This window comes from Sminthopsis crassicaudata, chromosome 3 (genome assembly GCF_048593235.1).
Source record: "Sminthopsis crassicaudata isolate SCR6 chromosome 3, ASM4859323v1, whole genome shotgun sequence".
In the NCBI taxonomy this organism is placed as follows: Eukaryota; Metazoa; Chordata; class Mammalia; order Dasyuromorphia; family Dasyuridae; genus Sminthopsis; species Sminthopsis crassicaudata.
The window spans coordinates 173,303,155-173,327,753 of NC_133619.1; the positions used below are offsets into that span (position 1 = coordinate 173,303,155).

At 32.1% G+C, this 24,599-nt stretch overlaps 2 protein-coding genes across 6 annotated transcripts in view; both read right to left on the reverse strand.

Annotated features, from left to right (window-relative positions):
- ADPRHL1 (ADP-ribosylhydrolase like 1) overlaps positions 1-8,229 on the reverse strand; it is a 72,622-nt gene extending 64,393 nt beyond the window's left edge. For both annotated transcript variants that reach the window (XM_074299580.1, XM_074299581.1), the window contains exon 1: positions 7,861-8,229. In XM_074299580.1, the coding sequence (XP_074155681.1) occupies positions 7,861-8,074 (214 nt within the window). In that variant the 5' untranslated portion in view covers positions 8,075-8,229. The remainder of the gene's footprint in view (positions 1-7,860) is intronic.
- Positions 8,230-13,682: 5,453 nt separating this feature from the next.
- Positions 13,683-24,599, reverse strand: part of DCUN1D2 (defective in cullin neddylation 1 domain containing 2) — a 33,456-nt gene continuing 22,539 nt past the window's right edge. For all 4 annotated transcript variants that reach the window (XM_074299585.1, XM_074299586.1, XM_074299587.1 and 1 more), the window contains 3 exons: positions 20,556-20,638; positions 17,865-17,961; positions 13,683-16,550 (listed from right to left, as the gene is read on the reverse strand). In XM_074299585.1, coding sequence (XP_074155686.1) covers positions 16,471-16,550; positions 17,865-17,961; positions 20,556-20,638 — 260 coding nt within the window. In that variant the 3' untranslated portion in view covers positions 13,683-16,470. The remainder of the gene's footprint in view (positions 16,551-17,864; positions 17,962-20,555; positions 20,639-24,599) is intronic.

The following is a 24,599-nucleotide window of genomic DNA, read 5'->3' on the forward strand; positions in this document are numbered from 1 at the left end:
AGCAAACTCCTCTATAATTGTATATCCCCAGTTACCAAACTGTGAATATCCTTTAACCCAGCAATAATATTATTCTCAGGCCTATATCCTAAAGAGATCAAAGAAAGAGGGAAATGTCCCATATGAACACACATAAAAGACATATAAATAGATAGATAGATACATACATACATAACAAATCTCTTTTTATAGTAGAAGGAAATATCTATCATTTGAACAAAAATGCTTTATAAATGTACTAGAATATTATGTTGATGTAATGGGCAATTAGGTGGTACAGTAAATAGAGAAGAAATGGTGAACCATCCCAGTGTCTTTGCCAGGAAAACTCCTCAAGAAAGCCCCAAATATAGTCATGAAGATTAGGTACAATGGAAACAACTGAACAACAAAACATTTGTATTCTAAAAAAATGAAGAGACAGGTTTAGAGAAATCTGGTATAGATAGAATAACAGAACAATTTGAGAATATTGACATTGTAAAAATGAACTATTTTGAAAGACAAGAATTCTGATGAATGGAATAATCAATATGATTTCAGAGTGCTGAAAATGAAGAATGCTGCCTACTTTCTACAGAAAGATGATAGAGGGGGCAGCTAGGTGGCGCAGTAGATAGAGCACCAGCCTTGAATTCAGGAGGATCCGAGTTCAAATCTGGTCTCAGACACTTAACACTTCCTAGCTGGGTGACCCTGGGCAAGTCACTTAACCCCAGCCTCAAAAAAAAAAAAAAAAAAAAAAAAAAAAAAAAAAGATGATAGATTAATAGGTAGAATGAGAAGTATGTTTCTAAAGTATAGGCAATATGAGAAATGATTTTGTTTGACACTTGTTACAAGGATTTTGTCTGTTTTTGTTTTTGTTTTCTCAGTAGGAGGTGGGGTAAGAGAAAGAAATATAAATGCTTGGATAATTGAAAATAAATTTTAATGTAAACAAAAAAAAATCAAATCTAAGAAAAAAGAAACTCCTCTACAATTTACCAGAGTCAGCAAGATGTTGTTTGAGGACTTTCACTGAAGAGTGAAAGGTTACTAGGTTACTAGTCCTAGTCCTAGATTAAAGTCCTTTCTAGTCATATGAAATCCTATGTCTAAATGATTGATGATTGATAAGAAATCTGTCACTTCCTCTCCATTCCACTTTGGGACAATTCTAATTATTAAGAGTTGTTCCTTTACATCAATCCTAGATTTGCCTTTTAGCAGTGTAAATAGTGAATAAAATACTGGACTTGAAATCATTTCAACTTGAGTCAAAATCCTGCCTCTGATACTTATTAGTTGAGTGACCTAAGTAAATCAACTAATTTCTCTCAACCTTATTTTCACCATCTGTAAAATAGGGATAATAGAACTTACCTCATAGGTTGTGAGGATCAAATGAGATAATATTGCTAAAATGCACATCTTAAACTGCTATGTAAACATTACAACTACTCCTACTCCTACTACTTTACTACTTCCAATTCTCTCCTCTGGGAAGACCTAGAATAAATTCAACTTCTCCAAATCTTTTCATCTCCAGGCTAAACATTTTTTTTCCTAATAAACAATTTTTTCTAGTAATTCACATGACTTCAGGGCCTTGTACCCAACCATTTCCTATATGGGAGTAGTGAAATTGTTATTATAACCCTCTTAAAGATAGGGTCTTCTTTTTTTGTATTTTCCACAATGCTAGCCCTTTAAGTATATACTTAATAAATGCTTTTTGAATGACTAAATGAGCCAATGTCAGATAAGAGTCCTTTCATTCATAATAGAACAGCTCTCTTCCTATTATCTACTTCTTCTAAATATAATGACAGAAGATTGGGTGCAATCAGCTACCACTCACTTAAACTATTCTTGGCAGCCCCAGTGTATCTGAAGTGCTCTTCTCTGCTCAGCCCCAACCCCCATTTCAAGAGTCAATCTACTGCTACAACACCTCATGGCATGTTCTCCTCATTGGAGGGGCAGAAATTACTGTCATTTCCATTTTAGGAAATATAAAACTATATAAACATATAAAATATAAAAAACTTGATTCTCTTCCTGATTTTATACATATTTGTGACAAAAGGCATATCTTGAAATTGAGAATCACAAATATCATATCAGAGTTTTGGGAACTTCCATCAACATCAAATTGAAAACATAGATAAATATATAGTTGCTAAGAGTAGCTTGCCTTCAGGGATAGCTAGTTAGATTCAACTAGCAACAACAACAATTATTATTTATTAATGAGTGACTTTACATGGCCCTTTATAATTTGCACAGTACTATATATATATATATATATATATATATATATATATATATATATATATATATATATATATATATATATATTAGTTCTTGCATTCATTATTAGATAATCAGAATTATTAATTTTCACTAATTGAATCTCCAATAAGTCTAATGATAGCCATCTCTGGGGAGGTGTAATCAAGGGAAGGAAAAAAAGTTAAATAAGTTTATTATATATTTAAAAAGAATAGCAAGTTGTACATAATAGACTTGAATTTTCATGTGCAATCTTTTTTATTATGTTATTATGGGAATTCTTGTTTTATTCAACAAATTAAACTCAGGCAACACAGGAACTAAGTGTCTGATGGGAATTTGAAATCAGATGTTCTTGACTCCAGGTCTAGTATTTCTAATTCACTCTGCCTTGTGCATCACAGCTATTTTGTGGAATCTCAGTAAGTGACTTTAAGCCGCAATAAAAATCTTGGGATAGGAGTGCTCAGCAATGGAACTGGACTGGGGAAAAGGTTTATTGTAAGTTAAGATTTCTCCTGTCTCTATGACTTTTGTTGCATAAGAAAATATAATACCCATTAGAATGCTGAAGTACCTCTTATAGAATACTTGCTAATCCCAACCCATCTCCTCAGATACCTTATAAAGAGATGATAAAGGGTATTGGCAAGGAAGATAATAGAGAAGTAAGAATTTTTGGTGCTTTAAGGAAATAAATTGAAGTAATGAAGACAAATAGCAAAACATCTTGCCTCTCAAGTCTTCCCACCCTTTTTCAGCAAATGCCTCTCCCACTGTTTTTTGGTCTTTTGATAGGCTATCTGCCTTGTTATTAGATTAAAGTCCTAAAACTTCTTGACTTCCTGACCTAATGTCCAAATCTATGTCTAAGAAAACATAATCCATTTCAAAATTGTTTTATGCATTTTATTTTAAAAATCCAATTTAATATTGATTCAACCCTTTTTATACAGAAGGCAATCTTGCAAGGCATCAGAAATATATGCCATATACATATGACAATGGTCCTGTTCTCAAGGAGCTTACAATCTACTTGGTAGAAACCACATGTACACAGATAATGGTGATGAAATGAAGCTTTTGACAGGTGCAAAAGTCACGGGACAAAAGGTGAAATCTGAGGAAGACTTATGTTCTTTTTGGAGGAAGTATCATCTGAATTGGCTCCTGAGGAGAGACAGACAGAGATTTCCAAAGATGGAGGTAGTTATAGAGTATGGAATAAGCAAAGGCATGGAGAGAGAAAAAGGCATTTAGATGGTACAGTGGATAGAATGTTAGACCTAGAGTCAGAAAGAATCCTTTTCTTGAGTTCAAATCCTGCCTTAAACACTTCTTGTGTGTGATCCTGATTAAGTCACTTAACCCCGTTTGCCTCAGTTCCTTCATCTGTCAAATGAGTCAAAGAAGGAAATGACAAATCATTTCACTATTTCTGCCAAGAAAACCTAAAATGAGGTCACAACTGAATGAAAACAAGAACAAGAATGAAAGGCAGAGAATACTCCAGTTTCACCTCATTGTTGAAAAGAGCCAAGTCCATCACAATTGATCATCACACAATCTTGTTACTGTGCACAATGTTCTTTTAGTTCCACTCACTTTGCTTAGCATCAGTTCTTGTAACTCTCTACAATCCTTTCTGAAATCAGTCTATTCATCATTTCTTATAGAATAATAATATTCCATTACATTCATATATCATAACTTATTCAGCCATTCCCCAACTGATGGTCATCCACTTAATTTCCTGTTCCTTGCCACTACAAAAAGGGCTTTTTATGTAGCCTTCCCATGAAGAATATAAGTATGAATCAAATGGGACAGGCAGACATATGGATGGACTGAATCTGTATTACTGAAAAGAGGACTCATACCAATGAACTCCCATAAACCTATCAAAGTATTGAAGTAAATGTTTGACTTTGTCCTGTATATCCAAAAAGTATGCAACTTTGTTTTCAAGAAAAATCTGTGATTTCCTCAGTACAATCATCTATGACATACCTTTTGCCAATATTTGAAAGATCACAGGCCTAGTTTACTTGAAACTTTGAGAATTAATCAAAACTAGGGATAGAGAGCTCATGCCCCCTGGTAGGATGGAATTCTATGTTTATATGGGGCAGCTAAATGGTGAAGTGGATAAGGCACCCAGCTTGGAGTCAGAAAGATTTATCATCCTGAATTCAAATCTGGCACACTTACCAGCTATGTGACCCTGGGTAAGTTGTTTAACCCTGTTTGTCTCAGTTTCCTCAATTATCAAAAGAGCTAGAGAAGTAAATAGCAAGTAAATTACCAAGAAACCCCCAAATGGGATAAAAAAGAGTCAGGCATGAACAAAAACATATAAATCATCCATAAGAATCAGAGAGATTAGGATGAAATCCATTTTTCTCCCAATAAGAGATCAGGAAAAGGAACTGCATGGAAACGGAACCATATGTTAAGAAAGCTGCAAGTAGTTCTTGATAAAGTATTTCACTCATTGCTCAGCACAATGTTCTACACTGGATAGCCTTTGGTCCCTTCAGCTATAGAAGGGCAGAGAGATGAGAAGAAAGAAAATTATGCTGTTCTTAAACTATTTTCTAAGTTAAACAGATGCTTTGGGTCCAGGAAGGCAAGTCACCAATTATAACATTGCTTGATATTGGTAAAATTGCTTCTCTGAAATCAGTGACAATGGATAAAAATCAAAGTTCCTAACTTCAGATTTTAAAACAGTATTTATTTGAAAGGCAAGAGATAAAATTCTCTGAAGTTTCTAGCCTCTTTATTTTAAATTCTGAATATAACTCAAAATGTGTATAAAGAACAATGATTCCCCATGAAAGCCTTATAATTTTGTTCTTATATTTGGCATAAGATTGTGGCTTTTTTAGGAAAGAAAAAAATCTATTTCAAGATACCATGTTATCTTATCACTTTGTATAATGACTGGTAATAAGAGTTCTAATCTTACTTTTATTTTTCATCAGAGAACTAGGTTTCAAAATCACAGTTTGTGCATAACAGGTTCAACTAATCATTTGGATGAACTAAGGTAACCAGAATAAAAATCTTATAAGAACTACAATTTATTTCTTTAAGAGGATTGGCTATTTAGAAACCAATTTTTCTAAGAGAAGGAATTTTTAGTTTTATTATTAAAGTTATCATTTATTAATATTAAGCTTCAGTAGAAAGGATCACTTCCAGGATCACTTTCAACTTTTATGTTTTACTCATAGAGCAATGAGAACCAAGAGGACATTTGTATACAGGAACAGCAATATTGTTTTAAGAATGGCTTTGCACAAATAATTTATTTGACTAATACAAATACACAAATTAACTAAAAGGACATATGAAGAAAGATGCTCTCTGCATCCAAAGAAAGTACTAATAGATATATGTATAGAATAATTTTGCATAAACATATACCTATACATGTATATGTATTTATATATATATGTATATATATACACACACACACACACACACACACACACACACAAATGCACATACATATGCATGTGTGTAATTGTGTCTAATGGTGACCATCTAGAGAAGGAGGAAGGGGAGGAAAAAAAGAAAAAATTTTGCATTATAACTTTGTTATATATTTAAAAGGAATAGCAAGTTGAACATAGTAATTTTGCAGTTTCATTTGTAATCACTTTCTTTATTATACTATGTTACAGAAATGCTTGTTTTATTCCACAAATTGAAATGTAATAATAAATATATAATGTAATAAATATAAAATGTTAAAAAATTAAATATATAATGTAATAAAAATAAATGTAAAAAACAAAACAAACATTTAGTACCCATTTAGAGAGGAAAATATAAAGTATAGATAAAACAAAGTTTTTTTTCTCAAGAAGCTTCTATAGACAACAGGGGAGAAAAATATTTGAACTCACTGATCTATAACACTCAAAACCATAAAACCACAGAATCAAGAGAGCTATAAAATGAAATATTATGTGAGGCTTAAGAGGGGAAGGTATAACCATAAGAACAGTAATGGCAATTTAGCTTTTATAATAGAAGATGGTATCTTATTTAGGAAACATATTCTTCACTCTTAAAGAACAGCTAAGAAATTTTCTGAGATTTTTCAGATTTCTACTTTACATTCTCATGTAAGCATATTGTTAAAAAGAGGAGTGAAATGTTATCACCAACAAAAAACACCCAGAAGCATCTAGGTAAGTCCTAGTCATCAGAAAAATGAGCTAAGATAGAAATGTTTTATATACCCTAACAAATTTTAAAAAAATTAAATGAGGACATTGACATATACAACTCCATGGAAAACAGTGCAAATGACATTCAAATTTACAGTGTGCATAAATGTATATGGCTTAAATATAATTTCTTTTCCTGTTTTGAACATTTTCTCAAGTACTCGCCAGGAATTTGTTCAATATATTAAGTTCTATTAATAGTTCTACTATACCGTTTCATTATGTAGAGCTTACAAATCAGTGAAATATAGGTGAATATTCAAGAACCAAGAATTATGTTGAACCACATCATCACTGAATAAGCTCACAAGTATGTATTAGCATTCCCATACAATGACCATTAGAACTAAATTTAGCTTGTCAGCAGTAGCTACAACCATGAAGTAAATTGCTTAATTGAGATTTCATTGACTTAGTACATGCTCAAAAATTTTAATTTGTAAAGATGTTCTGATTTTAATTACGAATGTTTTAATTTTAATTATTTAATTAAATTTGATTGTTTATTTTTTAAAAATGCCTTTTAAAAATATATGCTACACATTTACATATTTCCCTATAAACTTATATAAACAGCCTGTGATTTTAGAATCCTTAGTGCAACCTATCATATGTTCATGGTCAAAAGTAACTTTGAAAATTCAGCCTGTAAAGGTAAGTTTAAAAAAAAAATCACAACATTTAAGAGCATTTTATTTCTAAGTAACAAGCAATTACCCAAGCTGGTATCTGTTTTAGCTAGATTTTTTGATATGTTAAGTTATATCCTTACTCCACTGGGAATTTTATAACTCTACATCCTTTGGATAAGAAATAATCCCAAAGCAATTTCTTTTAAATAGACCTATTCTTTGAATTTCTTTATTTTTCTTGTTCTGAAACAAATCCATATCCACAAAACTTATTTTCTACAGAGGAAAATAAAGGCAAAATGTCCCCAAAAAGTCTTTGTTGGAGTTCTGATAATTTTCTGCCTTTTATATGAATTGGTTAGTTTAATCTTGTGAAAAAAAGAAAGATACTATTTAAAAAAACAAAACAAAACAAAAATAATGACTTTCTTGCTAGTAAAAAAAAAACAAAAAACTACTCACTCTACCCTGGGAGACACTGCAGGAGAAATATGATATACCACATATATAATTTGTCTTGGGGCACTGGAGTATATTAAACTGCCACTTTTAGCAGTGGCATCAGGTAACACCACCAGATGAAAGGCAATTTAGGCTTTTAACTGTACTCTGTTCCCAAGGCTTATTTCAAGAAATTCAATATCAGTGTGGCTATTTTGTTTTTCTTTTTTTCCTTACCAGCCTGGGTTGGATAATTTCAACTTTACCTGTGGTGAGAGCCTCTGCTGTTGCCACATGCATGAAGGTGTTGTCACTCACTGGCCATTTTTCTGCTGAAAGCACAAGTTTCTCTAGTCCTCCAAGTTCTTTCAATTCCTCCTGGATTGGGGGGCCTAAAACACTGTTTTCCCGACTGATGTTCCTGTAACCAAGAGCATCTCCCACACACCCCAGGAGCAGAGCAGCCTTAAATTTGTCCATCTTGAGGTCTGTGTCCTGGCTACTTTTTTTCTTTTTCTTTTCTTTTTTTCTTTTTTTTTTCTTTTTTCTTTTTTTTTTTGCTTTTACAGCTGTTGAATCTAACTAAGCCTTTGGTGCTTCCTTTGCTTTCTGTCTGCTCTTCTGACATTTATATTGGTCATTGTATCACTGTCAGGGACTTACTCTATATGGAAAGGCACTCCTTATCTGGCCTTGCAGGTGCCACCTCTTACATATCAGCCAATGAGAAAATGTTTCGAAATCCTAGCATCTTTTCACTTTACTTTTAAATGGTAAGAATACTGACGTGCCATGTTCTTTAATATAAACTTCTTTCAATGATCCTGTCCCTGCCATAATAAGGAAGAACTCTGCTAAGGAGTCCTCTGTTATTCAAGACCCAGAAAGATCTGAGTGTTATTTTTAAAAAATATCTTTTTTTTTTAGTTCTGATTTGCTTTAATTCATACATTTAGAATAGTTTCCCTCTTTGGAAACTATTGCTGTAGAGAAGGCAATGAGTGATCTATATCTTTATGGGATTATAATTAGTTAGAAGGGGACTATATTTACCTTATTAAAATCATACTGAACTTTCATGAATCTACTCAGTGTATAAATCAATAATTCAAAATATAACTATTTGCTAGAACAAGTTGAAAGTAATACCTTATCAGTATTAAAGGTTTTTTTGGTCTGCAAATGTTCATTGACTGCATCCACCTCAAAACAATAATCAGCAATATTTTTATTTGTTTGTTTTTTTATTTCTCTTAGCTAAGTTCAGACTTAAATATTTATTATCAGGTCTTTTAAGAAAGTTAACTGATTTGGAGAAATATTAGTTGCCCATGGGTAGGTCAAACCAATATAATAAAAAATGACAATTCTATGTGGATTAATTTACTTATTTTGTGCCATACCATTAAACTATCAAAGAGTTATTTTACAGAGCTGGAAGCAATAATAACAAAAATTCAATGGGATCAGAAAAGATCAAGAATATCAAGTGAATCAGTTAAAAAATGTAAAGGAAGTAACCTAACACTATCAGATGTCAAACTATATTACTAAATGGTAGGCATCAAATAATCTTATACTGCTTAAGAAATAAAATATTAGATCTGTGGAATAGATTAGGTATACAATTTGGTAAATCCAGAGATTCAAGCTTTTGAGAAAAAAAAAATCACCATTTGACAAATGGGAAAACAGGAAAGCAGTTTGGCAGAAACTAAGTATAAACCAACACTCACAATGTCAAAATAAAATCAAAATAGGTTATATAACTTAGACAAAAAGGTGATGTCATAAACAAATTAGGGGAGCATGGAAAATTTTACCTGTCAGATATATACATGAGGGAAGAGTTTATGACCAAACAAAAGATAGAAAGGGTCATATAAAGTAAAATGCATAATTTTGATTACATAAAATTAAAAAGATTTTGCATAAATAAAATCAATGCAGCACAAACTAGAAGGAAAGCAGGAAACTAAGGTAATTTTTTATAGCAACTTTCCCCGATAAAGGCCTCATTTCTTCAAATATATCAGGAACTGAGCCAGATTTGTAAAATTAAGAACCATTCTTCAGTTGAAGAATGATCAAAGGATATGGATAGCCGGTTTTCAGAAAAAGAAATCAAAGCTATCAAGTTACATGAAAAAATGCTCCAAATCATTATTCATTGTAGAAATGCACTTTAAAATAAGTCTGAGGTACAATCTCACACCTAACACTGGCTAACATGACAGAAAGGGAAAATTATAAATGCTGGAAAGGATGTGGGAAAATAGGGACATTATTGGTGGAGTTGTGAACTGATACAACCATTCTGGAGAATAATTTGGAACTATGCCCAAAAGGCTATAAAACTCTGCATACTCTTTGATACACCAATACCACTATTCCCAAAGAAATCAAAGGGAAAAGTACAGAAGTACAAAATATTTATAGCAATTCTTTTCCAATTAAAGAATTGAAAATTGAGCGTCCATCATTTGGGGAGAGACTGAATAAGCTGCAGTATATAATTGTAATGGAATAAATGTGCTATAAGAAATGATGAGCAGGATACTTTTAGAAAAACCTGGAAAGACATATGAACTAATGCAATGTGAAGTGAGAAGAACCAGAACTCTGTACAAAGTAACAGCAATATTGTAATAACTTGTGAAATTGTGAAAGACTTAGATCTTGTGAAAGACCTTATCATGATAACAACCCACAATCATTCCAAAGCTATCATCAGAATGAAAAATGTGATTTACTTCCAGAGAAAGAACTGATGAGCTCTGAGTGCAGATCCAAATATTTCTTGGTCTTTAAATTATTTTTTTTGTAACATGGTCAATATAGAAATGTTTTATGGCTTTACACATATAATTCATATAATATTGCCTGCCTTTTAAGCAAGTAGAGAAAGGAAAGGAAGGCAGGGAAGAATTTGAAACTCAAAAAAAATTTAATGAATGTTGAAAATTAATCAATTTTTTTAAACTTATAGATTTTTTAAAAAGGAAATTTAATAGAAGAGAAAGCTAATTGCAAGTGGAAATAACTCATTTGTTTGTTTCAGTATTACAATTCCAACTGCTATAAATAAAAGACTTCTATCATTCCCTTTGTCTTTTATCTTCCCTTAGGACTCAGTTTGCTTAAGATCCCCAGAAGGCGTACATATGATTAGCTCTCTTTCCCTTATCCCAGAAGGATATTGGAATATATTCCCTCAAAACTCTGTTATGTTAAAAGAGTTACTCTTAAAGGTACTGTTTTTACCAGCTTGCTGCTCTAGAAGGAAATTCACTATAAACATAGCCCTTAAATAAGGTTGAGAGAAAAGAAGGAATTAAGCATTTAAGAGCTTGCTACCTGACAGACATTGTGCTAAGCACAATTACTTCATTTTATCTTCACAACCCTGGAAAGTAGGTGCTATTGTTATCCTCATTTTACAGTTGAAGAAGCTGAGGCAAATAAAAATTAATTAACTTGCTCAGGGTCCACACAGCTAGTGTCTGAAAGTGAATTTAAACTAGGGTCTTCTTGACTTTAGGCCTCAATGATCTATTTGCTTTGCCATTGAGCTCTTTCAGAAAGGTGCAACAATAAAAGTAACTAGAAGCCAGTGGTTGGTCCAGTAGCATTTACAGATACCAGTATGCTTTTGGATGGGGATGCCTTTTTTTTTTTCTATAGCTATACTATAATTTCCTCCATTACCCCAGTTTGAGAAGTACTGTTTTACAATTTTTTTAATATCACTTTTCATTAAATAAGCATACTCCTTCGCATCCAGAGCATTAAGTTTGATTTCCTCTTCTGAATATGCTTCCAAATGTACAGAATTTCTGAGTTGCCACCCAATTCAGCCTATAACTCAAAAAGAATACCCCTAAAACAGAGGCTCTGGATACAAAGGAACACTGAAGCCTGGACTCAGAAAGACCAAAGCCTTGAGGTGCTGACCAAATCAGATTAAAATAATTGGGAAATGTTTAAAAATAAATAAAATTATTTACATAGACACATTTGCATATATGTATATATTGACTTGTGGTTTTCAAAGTCAACATGTTACTAAAGACATGTTTCTATAGGAGTGTGACACCATTATCTTATGGCATGATCATCAAATGCCCTTCCAAGCTTTTGGAAAGACCTCCAACAAAGGGGAAACCACCACTTACCAAAGCAACTGACTTTACTTAACATTTCAACTTACTTCAACTTATTCAACATTTCTACTTAAAATTTCAAGGGCAGGAAAATATTAATATTTGCTTTTAGAAATATACTAGTGTGTAATGTTCTCTGTTCTGCTTTCCTGGGGTCTCTGGGACAGCCTTTGTTTCAGCTCAGTAATCACCAGAAGAGTAGCCAGGGGGTTAAAGTCCAAATCCTTTATTATTTCTTTGCCCGATGCTGGGCAGCTTTCTGGAGAGCCTTTCAGTCTGGCCTTGGTCTTTTTTTTTTTTTTTTTTTTTAATTAATTTTATAATTATAACTTTTTTTTTTGACAGTACATATGCATAGATAATTTTTTACATTATCCCTTGCACTCCCTTCTGTTCCAAATTTTCCTCTCCTTCCCTCCACCCCCTCCCCTAGATGGCAGGCATTCCCATACATAATAAATATGTTATAGTATATCCTAGTTACAATATATGTGTGCAGAACCGAATTTTGTTGTTGTTGTTGTTGCAAAGGAAGAATTGGATTCGGAAGGTAAAAATAATCTAGGAAGAAAAACAAAAATGCTCACAGTTTACACTCATCTCCCAGTGTTCCTTCTCTGGGTGTGGCTGATTCTGTCCATCATTGATCAATTGGATCTGAGTTAGATCTTCTCTTTGTTGAAGATATCCACTTCCATCAGAATACATCCTCATATTGTATCGTTGTTGAAGTGTATAGTGATCTTCTGGTTCTGCTCATTTCACTCAGCATCAGTTCATGTAAGTCTCTTCAAGCCTCTCTGTATTCCTCCTGTTGGTCATGTCTTACAGAACAATAATATTCCATAACATTCATATACCATAATTTACCCAACAATTCTCCAATTGATGGGCATCCATTCATTTTCCAGTTTCTAGCCACTACCAAAAGGGCTGCCACAAACATTTTTGGCCTTGGTCTTAATGGGAGAAGTGCAGGAGTCCAGCCAACCACCAGGAAGATCGAAGATCGAATTGAATTCTCCCCTTGGTTCTGAGTTTAAGCTTTTAAAGGCCTCTAGTCTTTTGTCTTCTCAGCCTCTCCGAATCTCTGAATCAACCTAGCTGAGGCTCCTAGCTTATGTGCTCTACACTTAAGTTATAAACTAATCATTATATCACTAGGAAACCATTATTTGTTATAGGATTAAATCAATCATACTGAACCATGCTAAACTAGATAACCATTGTCTCCTCAATTTCACTTAGTACCTTGTAAGCATCTTATTTCAAAGTCATAATTCTGGCCCAAAATACTAATGTGCAATATACATCCATTTTTCCATCTTTGCAAATGGACCTAAAAGCAGCCTTAGGATCAACTGACCAGTTTAATGGATTAAAGGATTCCAAATCAAGGATTAAAGTTGGGTTTGGGAGGGTGGAGCAAAGCTAGGAAAATCCATCATATGCAAAATTTTGAATTTTAGGTAGTGGGATGGGATCAGAAGGAAGAAGAGGAAAGAATTGTTCTAGGGCAGTCATTACTTAATCTTGGAAACCAGGATTAAAACTAGCCAAAAGAAGCTCCATGAATGGAGGAACTGTTTCATTTTTCCTTTTGTTTAAAAAGTTAAAGTACTAGATGTGTGATCCTGGGCAAGTCACTTAACCCCAATAGCCTCAGCAAAAATAAAAAATAAAAAATAAAAAAGGGCAAAAGTATATGAAAAAATTTAATAAGCCTTGAATAGGAATATTGGCTCTACTCAAGTACTAATCCAAATTCATTCTCATCTTTGAGATATTTCATTTGAAAGAGAATTGTATTCTTGCCTTCTGGATTTATGTTCCTAATTCCTATGGAAAGTCCTCTCACACCTTAAAGGGTGGTTTGTTGGTTGGCAAAAGAAAACAAAAACAAAAACAAACACCACAAAACAAAATCTTACAGTCAAATGTTTTTATTACTATTAAATAATGTTTTTCTTTTAAAAAATACATTTTACTGATATCCTTTGTTTTTTACATCACCAATATTTTAACTTATTATTCCTCCCCCACCCTCTAAGAATAATCCCTCAGTTTAAAAAAAAAAAAAGTTTGGCAAAACTAATATATTGAAAAATCTGATCTATGAAATATTTTTCAAATTTTTCTTATTTTTTAAATAGTCCATGGAGTAGGAAGGAAAAACAATTGTGAAACAGGTAATGCAAAGATAATGAAGATGTGAGCTCAAACTAATGACAATTTGGAATGCATCAAAATACTGAATGCATCTAATTTAAGGATGGCTATCAATCTCAAATATCAACAATTATTTTATTACAAATTACTTTTAACAGTTTTGTTGTATCTGTGAAAGAATTTTTCATATTAAAAATAAATCTCCAAACTATATTTACATGATTTAAAGAAGTCCATTAAATTAGACTAAAATGTACTTAAGGAAATCTGTTGGTTCTTACTGTACTCTTAGTTCCTCCTCACTCCTGTTACAAAAGACAGAGATACTGACATCTAGTGGCAAATATCTAAGCAATTAATATATAAACTAATCCAAAACAGAAAAGAATGATAAAGCTGAAAGATATCTGAGAGGTTATTAAGTTATCAATGCTAGAAATATGAATCTCCTCTATGTGATATTTTGAAAACAAAACAACTCTCAAAAACAAATACACACAATGATTTATTTAAATGTTTCTTAACAAATTAGCACAGGAAATCTGTACAAATGAAACAAATAAATACAAGTTTTTCCCTTTCTCCCCTCCCCCAAGCCACCACTTTAATAGCATACATGATTTAAACTCAAACAGTGGAAGAGTGCAAATAATGGATATAATTCTTTTAATAGTCTAATTTCATTGATATTCTGATAATTATTGTAGGGGAAAATGCTACATTTGAAGAGTATTTCTTTTAAGGGTGGTGGTTGTGAATTGTGTGAGTTGCATAGCAGAACAAAGCAAGAGACTAAAATGCCAGAGCTGAAAGTCTTCTTACTACTAGTCACCTTCTCAGAAACCTCATCTTGGGAAGGAGTGGCCTGAAGCACAGAGAGGTTAAGTAATTTGTCTAAAATCACAAAGCTCTTAAATAGCAAAGGCAGGACTACAACTATGGTGGTGGGATTCCTGTTCCAAGAAATGTTTTTTCCCAGTGGAACCAAGTTGCTTTTCTTAGAAGAACTCTAGTCCAAAGAAGTACAGTTCACACTTTAGCAACATCAAGTCAAACATCAGATCAATAAAAAGTTTCTCAGGAATTATGTAATTTTTATATTTTGTATTTTATAAGTATTTTATATATTTATAGTTAACTAAAGAAAACTTGTGTTAAATCCTTTTTAAAAAGGATCATCTAAAAAAATGAATCCTTAAATATGTAAGTTCAAATTGTAGCTAGTCAAGTAAAGTGAGAACTGTACTGTGAAAATCATATATGATTGAATGTGTGTCCTCTGATCAAAGCTGAGGTAGGACTGTCACAGGGATTCCACAAAATTATAAGCCAGTTCTTTCCCAATAGGAGAACAGAAGAAATTCTCAGGCATTATTTATGCTTTGGAGAAATACTTAATTTATCTTAGTGCTACAGTGGTGACTGGGATAAAGTGAAAAACAGAAATGATAACATAGTGCAAAGATAAGTCTGTCCACTCAAATCAGAGGGATTCCCTCCCTCCAGAAAAAAACAAACACTATTATGTTCCAGATTATCATAATATTTTAGTTTTCAAATATGTACAATTTATAAAAATGACTTTAGTTTAGATATATCATACATATTATGGATGGTTGCACGAAATCAGCTTACTTGATCTTGGAATCCAAAATTCACAACAAATAAAGAAGTATTTTTTAAATGGAAAAATACTATTTTAAATGTAATGTAAAGAAAAATAATTTGTGAACAAAACAGACTGTAAGTACTTTTCAGAAGTTCAAGAAATAAAAAATACTTTTCAAAAAATAAAGGATGGCTGCTGATTTGTAAAACAATCTAAAAAATTTTTTTTCCTTAAATCATAGCCTGAAATGTGGCCGTCACTATGCAAATCGAAGTGGGGATATTATAACTATTAAATGATTTCAGGTGAATATTAAGAAAATTAAAACAAAAAAAAATTAGATCTGGCAAATTGACATAAAAAAATATAATCTAGTATACTGGCACCAAGTATAAAAGTGTCAGTAAGAGGTCATTACAAGATCATGATCATCAGGGTAAATACTTTTAACAATTTTGACTTGTATAAAAATATAACCTACTACTTAAATTTATATAGGGACTTAATTCATACCACAAATACTGCTTTTAAATATGTAAGTACTATAATCTCTAATTACAGTAGTAACTGCTGGTGTTTGTTCACCTTAGATCATGAGCTGAATGACATGCTGTGCAGTTTTAATTAAAATGGGCTCTAGTTAAATTTTCCTAAGTGTAAATCATGCAATTATCTCTCACCAAATGACAGAACCAATACAATTATCAATTCCCAATAAAGTCCAAAGCATCCTGGGCTATCTTCTGAGCAACTTCTTACAGCGTCCATGAATCAGCATCATTTTCTTGAAGAAGAGTAGAAGTGGTGAATGCAGTTGGATCAGTGGCATACCATGACTACTGAAATCAGTAACCATAGACATAGTTATTGGCCAAAATGTCTTCATTACCTAATGTAATTCAGATTGTAATTTCAGTCCGGTTTTATAATTAGGATTAGAAGGTACTACGCTTTCCTTTTGTGACAACTGGTCGTGCATATTCTACAAAATCATCTATAAGAACAGGCCAGGCTCCTAAAAAAAAAAAAATAAAAATTGCTTTTTAAGGAATGCTTCCACACAAGAAGGTTTATAGTTCTAATGTTTAAATGTTAAAAACTTAAGGGATCATGCATTAATGAATCTTGTGATTCACAGAATCAACTAGCTAAGAAAGGCAATGTGGTTCACAGAAAGGTGATGTTGAAAGGAGCAAGACCCGGGTTCAAGTCTTGCATCTGACATATCTGACTGTGTGACTTTAGAGAAGCCACTTAACCTTTGAAATTAAGCTCCAGAGAAGGTGCTTAGTAGAGGGACTTTCCTTATCCAAGAGTTCCATGTATACATTTATAAAATCATAGTAATAGACCCTCACCTATTACATTTTTCTGAAAGACACCAGGCACAGGAAAAGGCACAAATGAAAATGAAATAGTAAAGCATCACACAGTAATGATCTGAATACTGTAGCATAAAACAATGTAAAAATAGATCTGTTCTCAGTTGCCTATAAAATAAATTTAAATTTCTTAATTTGGCTTTCTATACTAGGTATCTAGCCTACTTTCCCAACTTCCTCTTCTATTACACTCCCTACCCCAAACTGGACTGGAAATCTGCCATAAAGAGTTACCCAGGTCATTCTGCCTCCACACCTTAGGACACATATATTTATGATAAAATGCATTCCTCACTTCTCTCCATCAAAGTCCCATTCATCTAGGCTATGTCTAATCTCATAATCCTTTGTGTTTTTCTTTAATATAAATGAGAATAAGGCATTTATTGCACAATCACACAGAATATCACTTGATAAAAGCTTGTAGACATCCCACCTCTTCTGTGAAGCCTTTCCACACTTATCTGGTCCAAGATGAATTCCACTAATCCCTCTGAGCTGCAAAAGCACCTTGTCTTTTCACACCCATTTGCTGCAAAATGCTGTCTGACAAGTTTTTTAGATTACCTTTTCTCCCTGAGGAGACTTCAAGTCCCTAGAAAACAGGAACTATGATTTGTACTTTATTTTTTTTTTCTATACCTCCTATCTCATAGTAAAGGACTCAAATTTTGTTTGATTATATATATGCTTGATATATGCCATTATAGATGAATCAGAAAACAAGATCTTAAATATAAATGGAATGTGAGAAAAATCTTAAAATGTCCTAACAGAGTCAAATAACATATCCTAAGAATGAATAATTATATTAAAATATTTTTATCACTATTAGGCAGATTTGGGGTGATGGGGCATAAAGTTTTAAAGTTGAAGAAAAAACTCATTTCACACTGGATTTATGAAATATTAGATGTACATCTCTGAAATCTCATTTTTTTTTTTACCTTCTTCATCATAGTTAGACATATCATCTGCAATCATATTTCCAAAATCTAGTAGAAGGTTCCAAGTGTCCTTTGGGATTGATCTTTTGTGATGTTCCTAATGATAAAGATAAATGGTTACATTTAAGATAAATTATACAGTTATTCCTGTAAAGATAGTATGACAGGTTGTGTCATAACCATTTGCCATGAAAAAAGTTTTAATAGAATTTCTAGAACTTTATAGTAGAATGTATTTGATTTTAAAATTTTAATAAGGCAAAATTTTCAGTGACCAAATCTATTGTTTATGTATAGATATTACTTTTTTTACCTGCCAAACCAGAAAGGGATGACTTTTACTTCATCCTCTTGAGGTTCACCCCAAAACTCATCTAAGCCCTTGAAAAAAGGATGGTTAATTTATGTTCTGCCATTTTATATAATTAGAGGATCTTAAGATAATAATAACAAAATTTATTTTCTGAAAGGTAGACAGGTAAAGTGATTTATACAAAGGTTTCAGTGCACCTTTTAAAAAAGTAAACCAAAATAAGAACAAGAAATTTATATTTTTCTAGGGTTTTGTTTAAAAGGTTAGCCTTCTAAGAGACTTGTAATTTCTGTTCTGGGAATATGTTAGGAAATTTAAATTGCTTCTATCAGGTGAACTAGTGTCTTGGGTTTATAGTGTCTAGGGTATCGAGTTTATTACATGATTGCCTTGGCTTTTGTAGGTGGGCTCAGATTATTTACTGCATGATCCAGCAAATACATGATACTTATTCTTACATAAGAAATCAATAGAACTGCAGCTTAAATTACAAATGAATCTCTAATTACTAACTTTTGCATTTGTTTTGTAAGAAAAGATTAAAAAAAAAGATCGAGAATCAGAAAAAACAACATGGACAAATTAAGTATTTTCTATACAAGTGTCAGGTGTTAATTATAATGATTTAATCTAATTCTGGGGTTTTTTTCTGCATCAAGAAAGAAAATCAACTTTGTATCATTTATTTCATTTTCTAAAAGATAAAATTTATCTCAAAAGCTGTGGTAAATTGTAAAAACTCCTAAGTTTTGTCTGCTTCAATTCAATTCAACATTTATTAAACACCTATGCAAGTCATGTTTTTTGTACAATTCATTCTTTCCAATTCATTCCCAAATCTCAATAAGAATTTTCTTGCTTAAGGAAAAAAAGAGTTACTCTTGTTCCAAGACTCATTCAGGGACCACCTCCTTTAGGGAGCCCTTCCTAATGACTCCCTCCTTCTACCACTTTTACCACTTTTTTTTTTTTTGAGGCTGGGGTTAAGTGACTTGCGCAGGGTCACACAGCTAGTAAGTGTTAAGTGTCTGAGACCAAATTTGAACTCGGATCCTCCTGAATTCAAGGCTGGTGCTCTATCCACTGCGCCACCTAGCTGCCCCTTCCCTCCTTCTATATTTCTAGGTGACTCTGGTTTTCCTTTTGGTCCTAATAACACCTTACTTTGTATTGTTTATTACTGTACATACAGAGTCTTCTTCATGATACCATGATATTCTTGAGAGGATTTTTATCCTTGTATCTTCATCATTGTATACACTTCCTTACACACAAAAGGGACTTAATACATGTTTGTGGAATAGAAACAAGACTAGCAAGGTTATTTTTTTACTTAGCACAGGCCTTTGGCACAAACTATCTCTCTTAAAAGAAGACAATTTCTTTTGTCTCCCCTTATTATTTTAAAATACATTTGAACAAGACAACTTTAAAAGTAGCAATATACGCTGATTTCCTTCAAAGAAATAATAAAGAGAGCTGCTCTTTAAATTTTAGTGAAAAAATGTTATAAAACTACTAAATTTTTTACAAAGACTACATGGTAATCATAAACAGAACTTTAATTTTACAAATAAAAGATAAAAAGAATTCTTTTAATGGTTGACAGAAAACAACAGTTTATTTTATTATAATATTATATATAATATAATAATATATGCTATTATTATATTTAATAATATGTTGCATTTGAAGTTTTGCAAAATACTTTATAAAACAATCTCATCTTTATCTTCATAAGAGTTTTTCAAGATAGGTGCTATTATTATCATGCCCAATTTTATAGATGAGGAAACTCAAGTAAACAGAGATTAAGTGACTTGCCCATAGCCACACAGTTAGGTGTCTTGAGGTAGAATTTGAACTCAGCTCGTCCTAATTCCAGGCCCAGTGTTCTACACTGTGCCACCTGACTTAATAGAATAAAAACTTCAACATATAAGAAGAAAAAGTATAACCAAAAAGACATTTTACTGAAAAATTTCTAAATACTAAAAGAAAGTGAGAAAATTAAGCCTCAGAAGTTACTTACAACAAATTTTAGTAATGGAAAGGTCAGTTAAAGATGGAGGGTCTGCTAGGCAAGTTCTGGATTAGAACAACTCCCGTGTATCTGTCCTACATCCTCCTCCTTTTATAATCAGCTTAAACTCAGATGTGCCCCAAGTCTGCTAAGATGCATGATTTTTTTTCCTAGACAATGGATTCTCAAATGTGTGTTGGAACACTCTAAAATCTCTAATTCCAAGTTTGTAGCTGCCAAAAAGGTTAGACAACTATTTTTAGAGGAAAGCACTATCCTTATAATCTACAGACCCTGATTGCCATTGAGCTTTGCAGAGATGAATGGGGTTGGAGGGAAGAGAGGAGACACTTACCAATAAAAACTTATTCCAAAGATCTAAAAATTTAAACCTTCCAGATAAGACTAAATTCCAGTAAGCAACAGCCATTTCTAAATCTGAAAAAAAAAGAAAATACCAGTTAACACAAACTTCCTGAATTCAAAATTGTACATGTACAGTACACTAAAATGACCTTATTGCCACAACCATAAGAAGTTTATTTTATAAGCATTCCATATTCATTTATCTGGCTGAGAGATGCCTATAAGTGGCTTAAAATTATGCATAGTTAATTTCTCCATAATTAGTATTTTAATTTCAGGAATCTCTTTTGAAAGGAAGTGAATTCTTTTACAAAATGTTTACAATCACACCAAAAACAAAATGTTTATAAGTCTTGTTTGCATTTAGCAAAGTTTTCTTTGTACTGGGTATATTTATACTGACATTTGATAATATTCATATGCATATAATTTGTAAATCATATTTTTTCTAAAGTAAAGAATTCAAATGCTATTTTCTAGACAGATCGTAATAAAGGGGAACCCTAAGAACAAGGCTATAAAATGAATGGTCCTCACTGTTAAGAGGAACATTCTAAAAATTGTGTAATGTTCAAAGACAGACCTGACATTTTCCCCCTAGATAGAAATGCAGGCTAGAGAGGCAATAGTGATTCGATAGGCCTGATCCTATTGTGGATTGGCATGGACACTTTGATCTGCTCCATTACTGACTCACAATGAGGGGTTTACCCCTTCTTAGGCAGTCTGGTGCCCCCCTCTATTCACAAAGGCTCACTATACTGGTAAAAGACTTAGAAAAGACACTTATCAGCCCTAGTTCTAATGCAGCTCAAAACTCAATATTCAAGCTGTGTCAGCATCCCCAGTAGAAGAGATTATAGATGTGTCCTACCATACCTAGCTGTTGGACCGAGATTTCAAAAAAAATGTATCTTTACATGGGAGATACAGGCTGAATCTTTTAACTGCCTTAGATTATTCCACAATCATGATATTCTGAAATAATTTACCTCGCTCGAGAGTATTTTAGTTTTTGGTATCACTATGAAATTTTAACTAAAACATGATTGGCTACCACCTTCAAATTCTGATGTTTCAACTCTCTAGCCACTAAAAGAAAGAAGGGTCCATTATATTATCCCTTGATCTTAAATTCCCAGGCCTTGGAGTTTTCATCTGGAAGAAACAATTAAAATTATAAAAAAGTTATAACCAACTGACAAGGACAGAACTGCTCTCTCAACCTTACCTATAAGACCTGTAGTACAATGCTAAGTAGATGCTTAGTCTTGAACTGCTCCTAAGTCTACATTGCTTATCACTTGGGAAGAGCATTAATTGAAATCTACATTCAACTCTCCCAGCTGGAATGATCATAATGATATAAAGCACACATAGAGAGAAGTGGAGGTTTACCTAGGGGGAAAAAGAAAATAAAGTTTCATGAAAAATGATGGATATTTGGATAAGTTTCTGGTCATTTTAACCCTTCACTGGATTAAAGGCCCTTGGAAGGAAATTGGTTTCTATGTTTATATTACTAGAAAACTAGAGGTTTGTAAAAGCAAATTTAACTTCAGTATTTATTTGTATATAAAAGTAGATTTATATGAAAACCATTATTATGTTTCTAGGATGGGCAATAAATATGTTAAGTTGTCTTAAGCAAAAAGAAGATGCGATAGGAAAGTAAAAAGGAACAATAAATCATTATTTAATAAACCATGGGATTCAGAGGATAAACTAGATGTTAGGAGCAGCTATATCTAAAGATTACAATATGAGATAGGACAATATCTTTTAAAAGAATCTGCTGGTTTATTAGCTTTATGTTAGTCATCTTAATATTTCAGGCAAAAAAGATATTGTCAGAGCGACAATAGTAGTTGTTATGATCAAGGATTCATCATATCCTCTCTTCTAAGTTTTCTCAAAATATAGTAATTTCAGGCTAAGATTCTTACAAAATTAAACAAAAAGGAATTAAACTTGTTTAAATCATTTTATTAAGTTCATACACAATCATTTACAGACAAAAAATATAAAACATTGTACCACAAGTAAACTTATAAAGAAAATAAGGAAGCAGATGATAAATATACAAAGTAATATGGTGTTGTTTTTTTCTATTGCTATCCACACTCTGCTCACATTTTTAGAAAGAAATATTAGGTCTTTTTAAATATTAATTATGGTAGTAGAGGTTCTTTGATTTTTTTGTGTGTGTCATGGACCCCTTTGGCAGTCCAGTGAAGCCCAAAGATCTCTTTCTTAAAAATAAAAAATTTAAATGTATAAAACAAACTACACAGAATTCCAAAGGAAAACAGTAATATCAAAATACAGTTACAATAATATAAAAAAGATTCACAAGCCCAATATTAAGAACTTTTACATTATAGTATTTTTATATCCATGATAATATTACTCTATTTAATATTTTCAAAAGATGATATTTAGTCTAAATAATGTTCCTGGGAAGTTATATATATCATAAATCTTCATCTGTTTATTTGTTTTTTGCAACTGTATAATAATCATTCTTCAACTGTTTTAGGGAAAACAAAACATTCTATAGGGACACATTGTTGGAAGCATGGAGAATAATTGAGAAAAAAAAAATCAGATTCAAATTCTGAGTGATGCAAGGCAAGTCAGGTCACTTCCATGAGCCTCAGTTTCCTTATTCAATGATCTCTAAAGTCATGTTCAATTTTACATTTATGATCTTGGATATTGTTTTCTTCCTTTTTTTAATTAAAAAAAAACCTTCAAAAATATCAAATGACAATTATTTTAAAAAGATAGTGTATGGGGGCAGCTAGGGGGCACAGTAGATAGAGCACCAGCTCTGAAGTCAGGAAGACCTGAGTTCAAATCTGTTCTCAAACACTTAATACCTCCTAGCTGTGTGACCCTGGGCAAGTCACTTAACCCCAATTGCTTAAAAAAAAAAAAAAAAAAAAAGGGATATTGCATTTTATTATTTTTTAATTTTTATTTTTATTCTTCATTCAGATGACAAAATTAAGGTTTAATCTTGGTGTCCTCAACAATTAGTTCAGTGCCAGGATACAGTAAGTATTTAATAAATATTTATTGAACTGAATTGAATTCTAGCAAGGTGTTAATTCATTGTTAAAAAACATTCTGGGTTTTTCTTTAATAAAGAAATTAAGTATCTTAGGCATTCTGATTGAAAGATTTTTTAAAATCAAATATATTGATGAACATATTTGAAGATATTGAATGTATCCTCAAATGTATCTGAGGAAATATAATTCTTTTTATTAACTGTCAGAAAATATGCCAATTTTTTTTCTGAACAATCCCTTCTTTGACCAGTCCTTAAAATTTCTTCTCTCTTCCACCTAAGTCAAAAATGTGAAAGACAACTGAGAATTGGCTGCATGAAGTCCATAGGTGTTATGTGGGAAGAGAAACAACATTGTTTAGATATGATATAATAAATACTTTCTGCCTAATAAGACATAATGAACTGGGCTTCTAGTAGGATTTTGAAGGCTAGAACATAGTAATAAAAAGGATGAAAGATTTATAATAAACAAATGATCAGTGGTTTTAAGTACAAGATAAAAGAAAGGATTCCAAAGTCATTTTCAAGGTCTGTAAAATATTTTCTTACCTAAAATGAAAGTTTAATTGGCAGAAGATTATTAATCACTAATAAAATGATTCCAATGGTAGGCTAATTTCAGTGAAGCTCATTTAATTTCATGATTTGTATCATTGTTTTCATCTGATGACAATGGAATAAAATAATTTTTTGGAGGAAAAAAAATAGGGAATCCACATACCTACTTAAAGAATTTCAAAAGAATCCTAGGTTGTGTAATTGTTTATCAGTACATCATGTAATTTAATAATGACATTACTATTAAGGCTCTGAATGACTTTTTCAGGTATCCACCTTTAGTTAAGAAAATTAACTCTCAGAAGATTGGGATGGAACGTTCATGACTGCAAATATTTAAGATTAGAGAATGCTACCTAAATTTATTACACTCCACCCTTTCAAGTAATGTTAGGC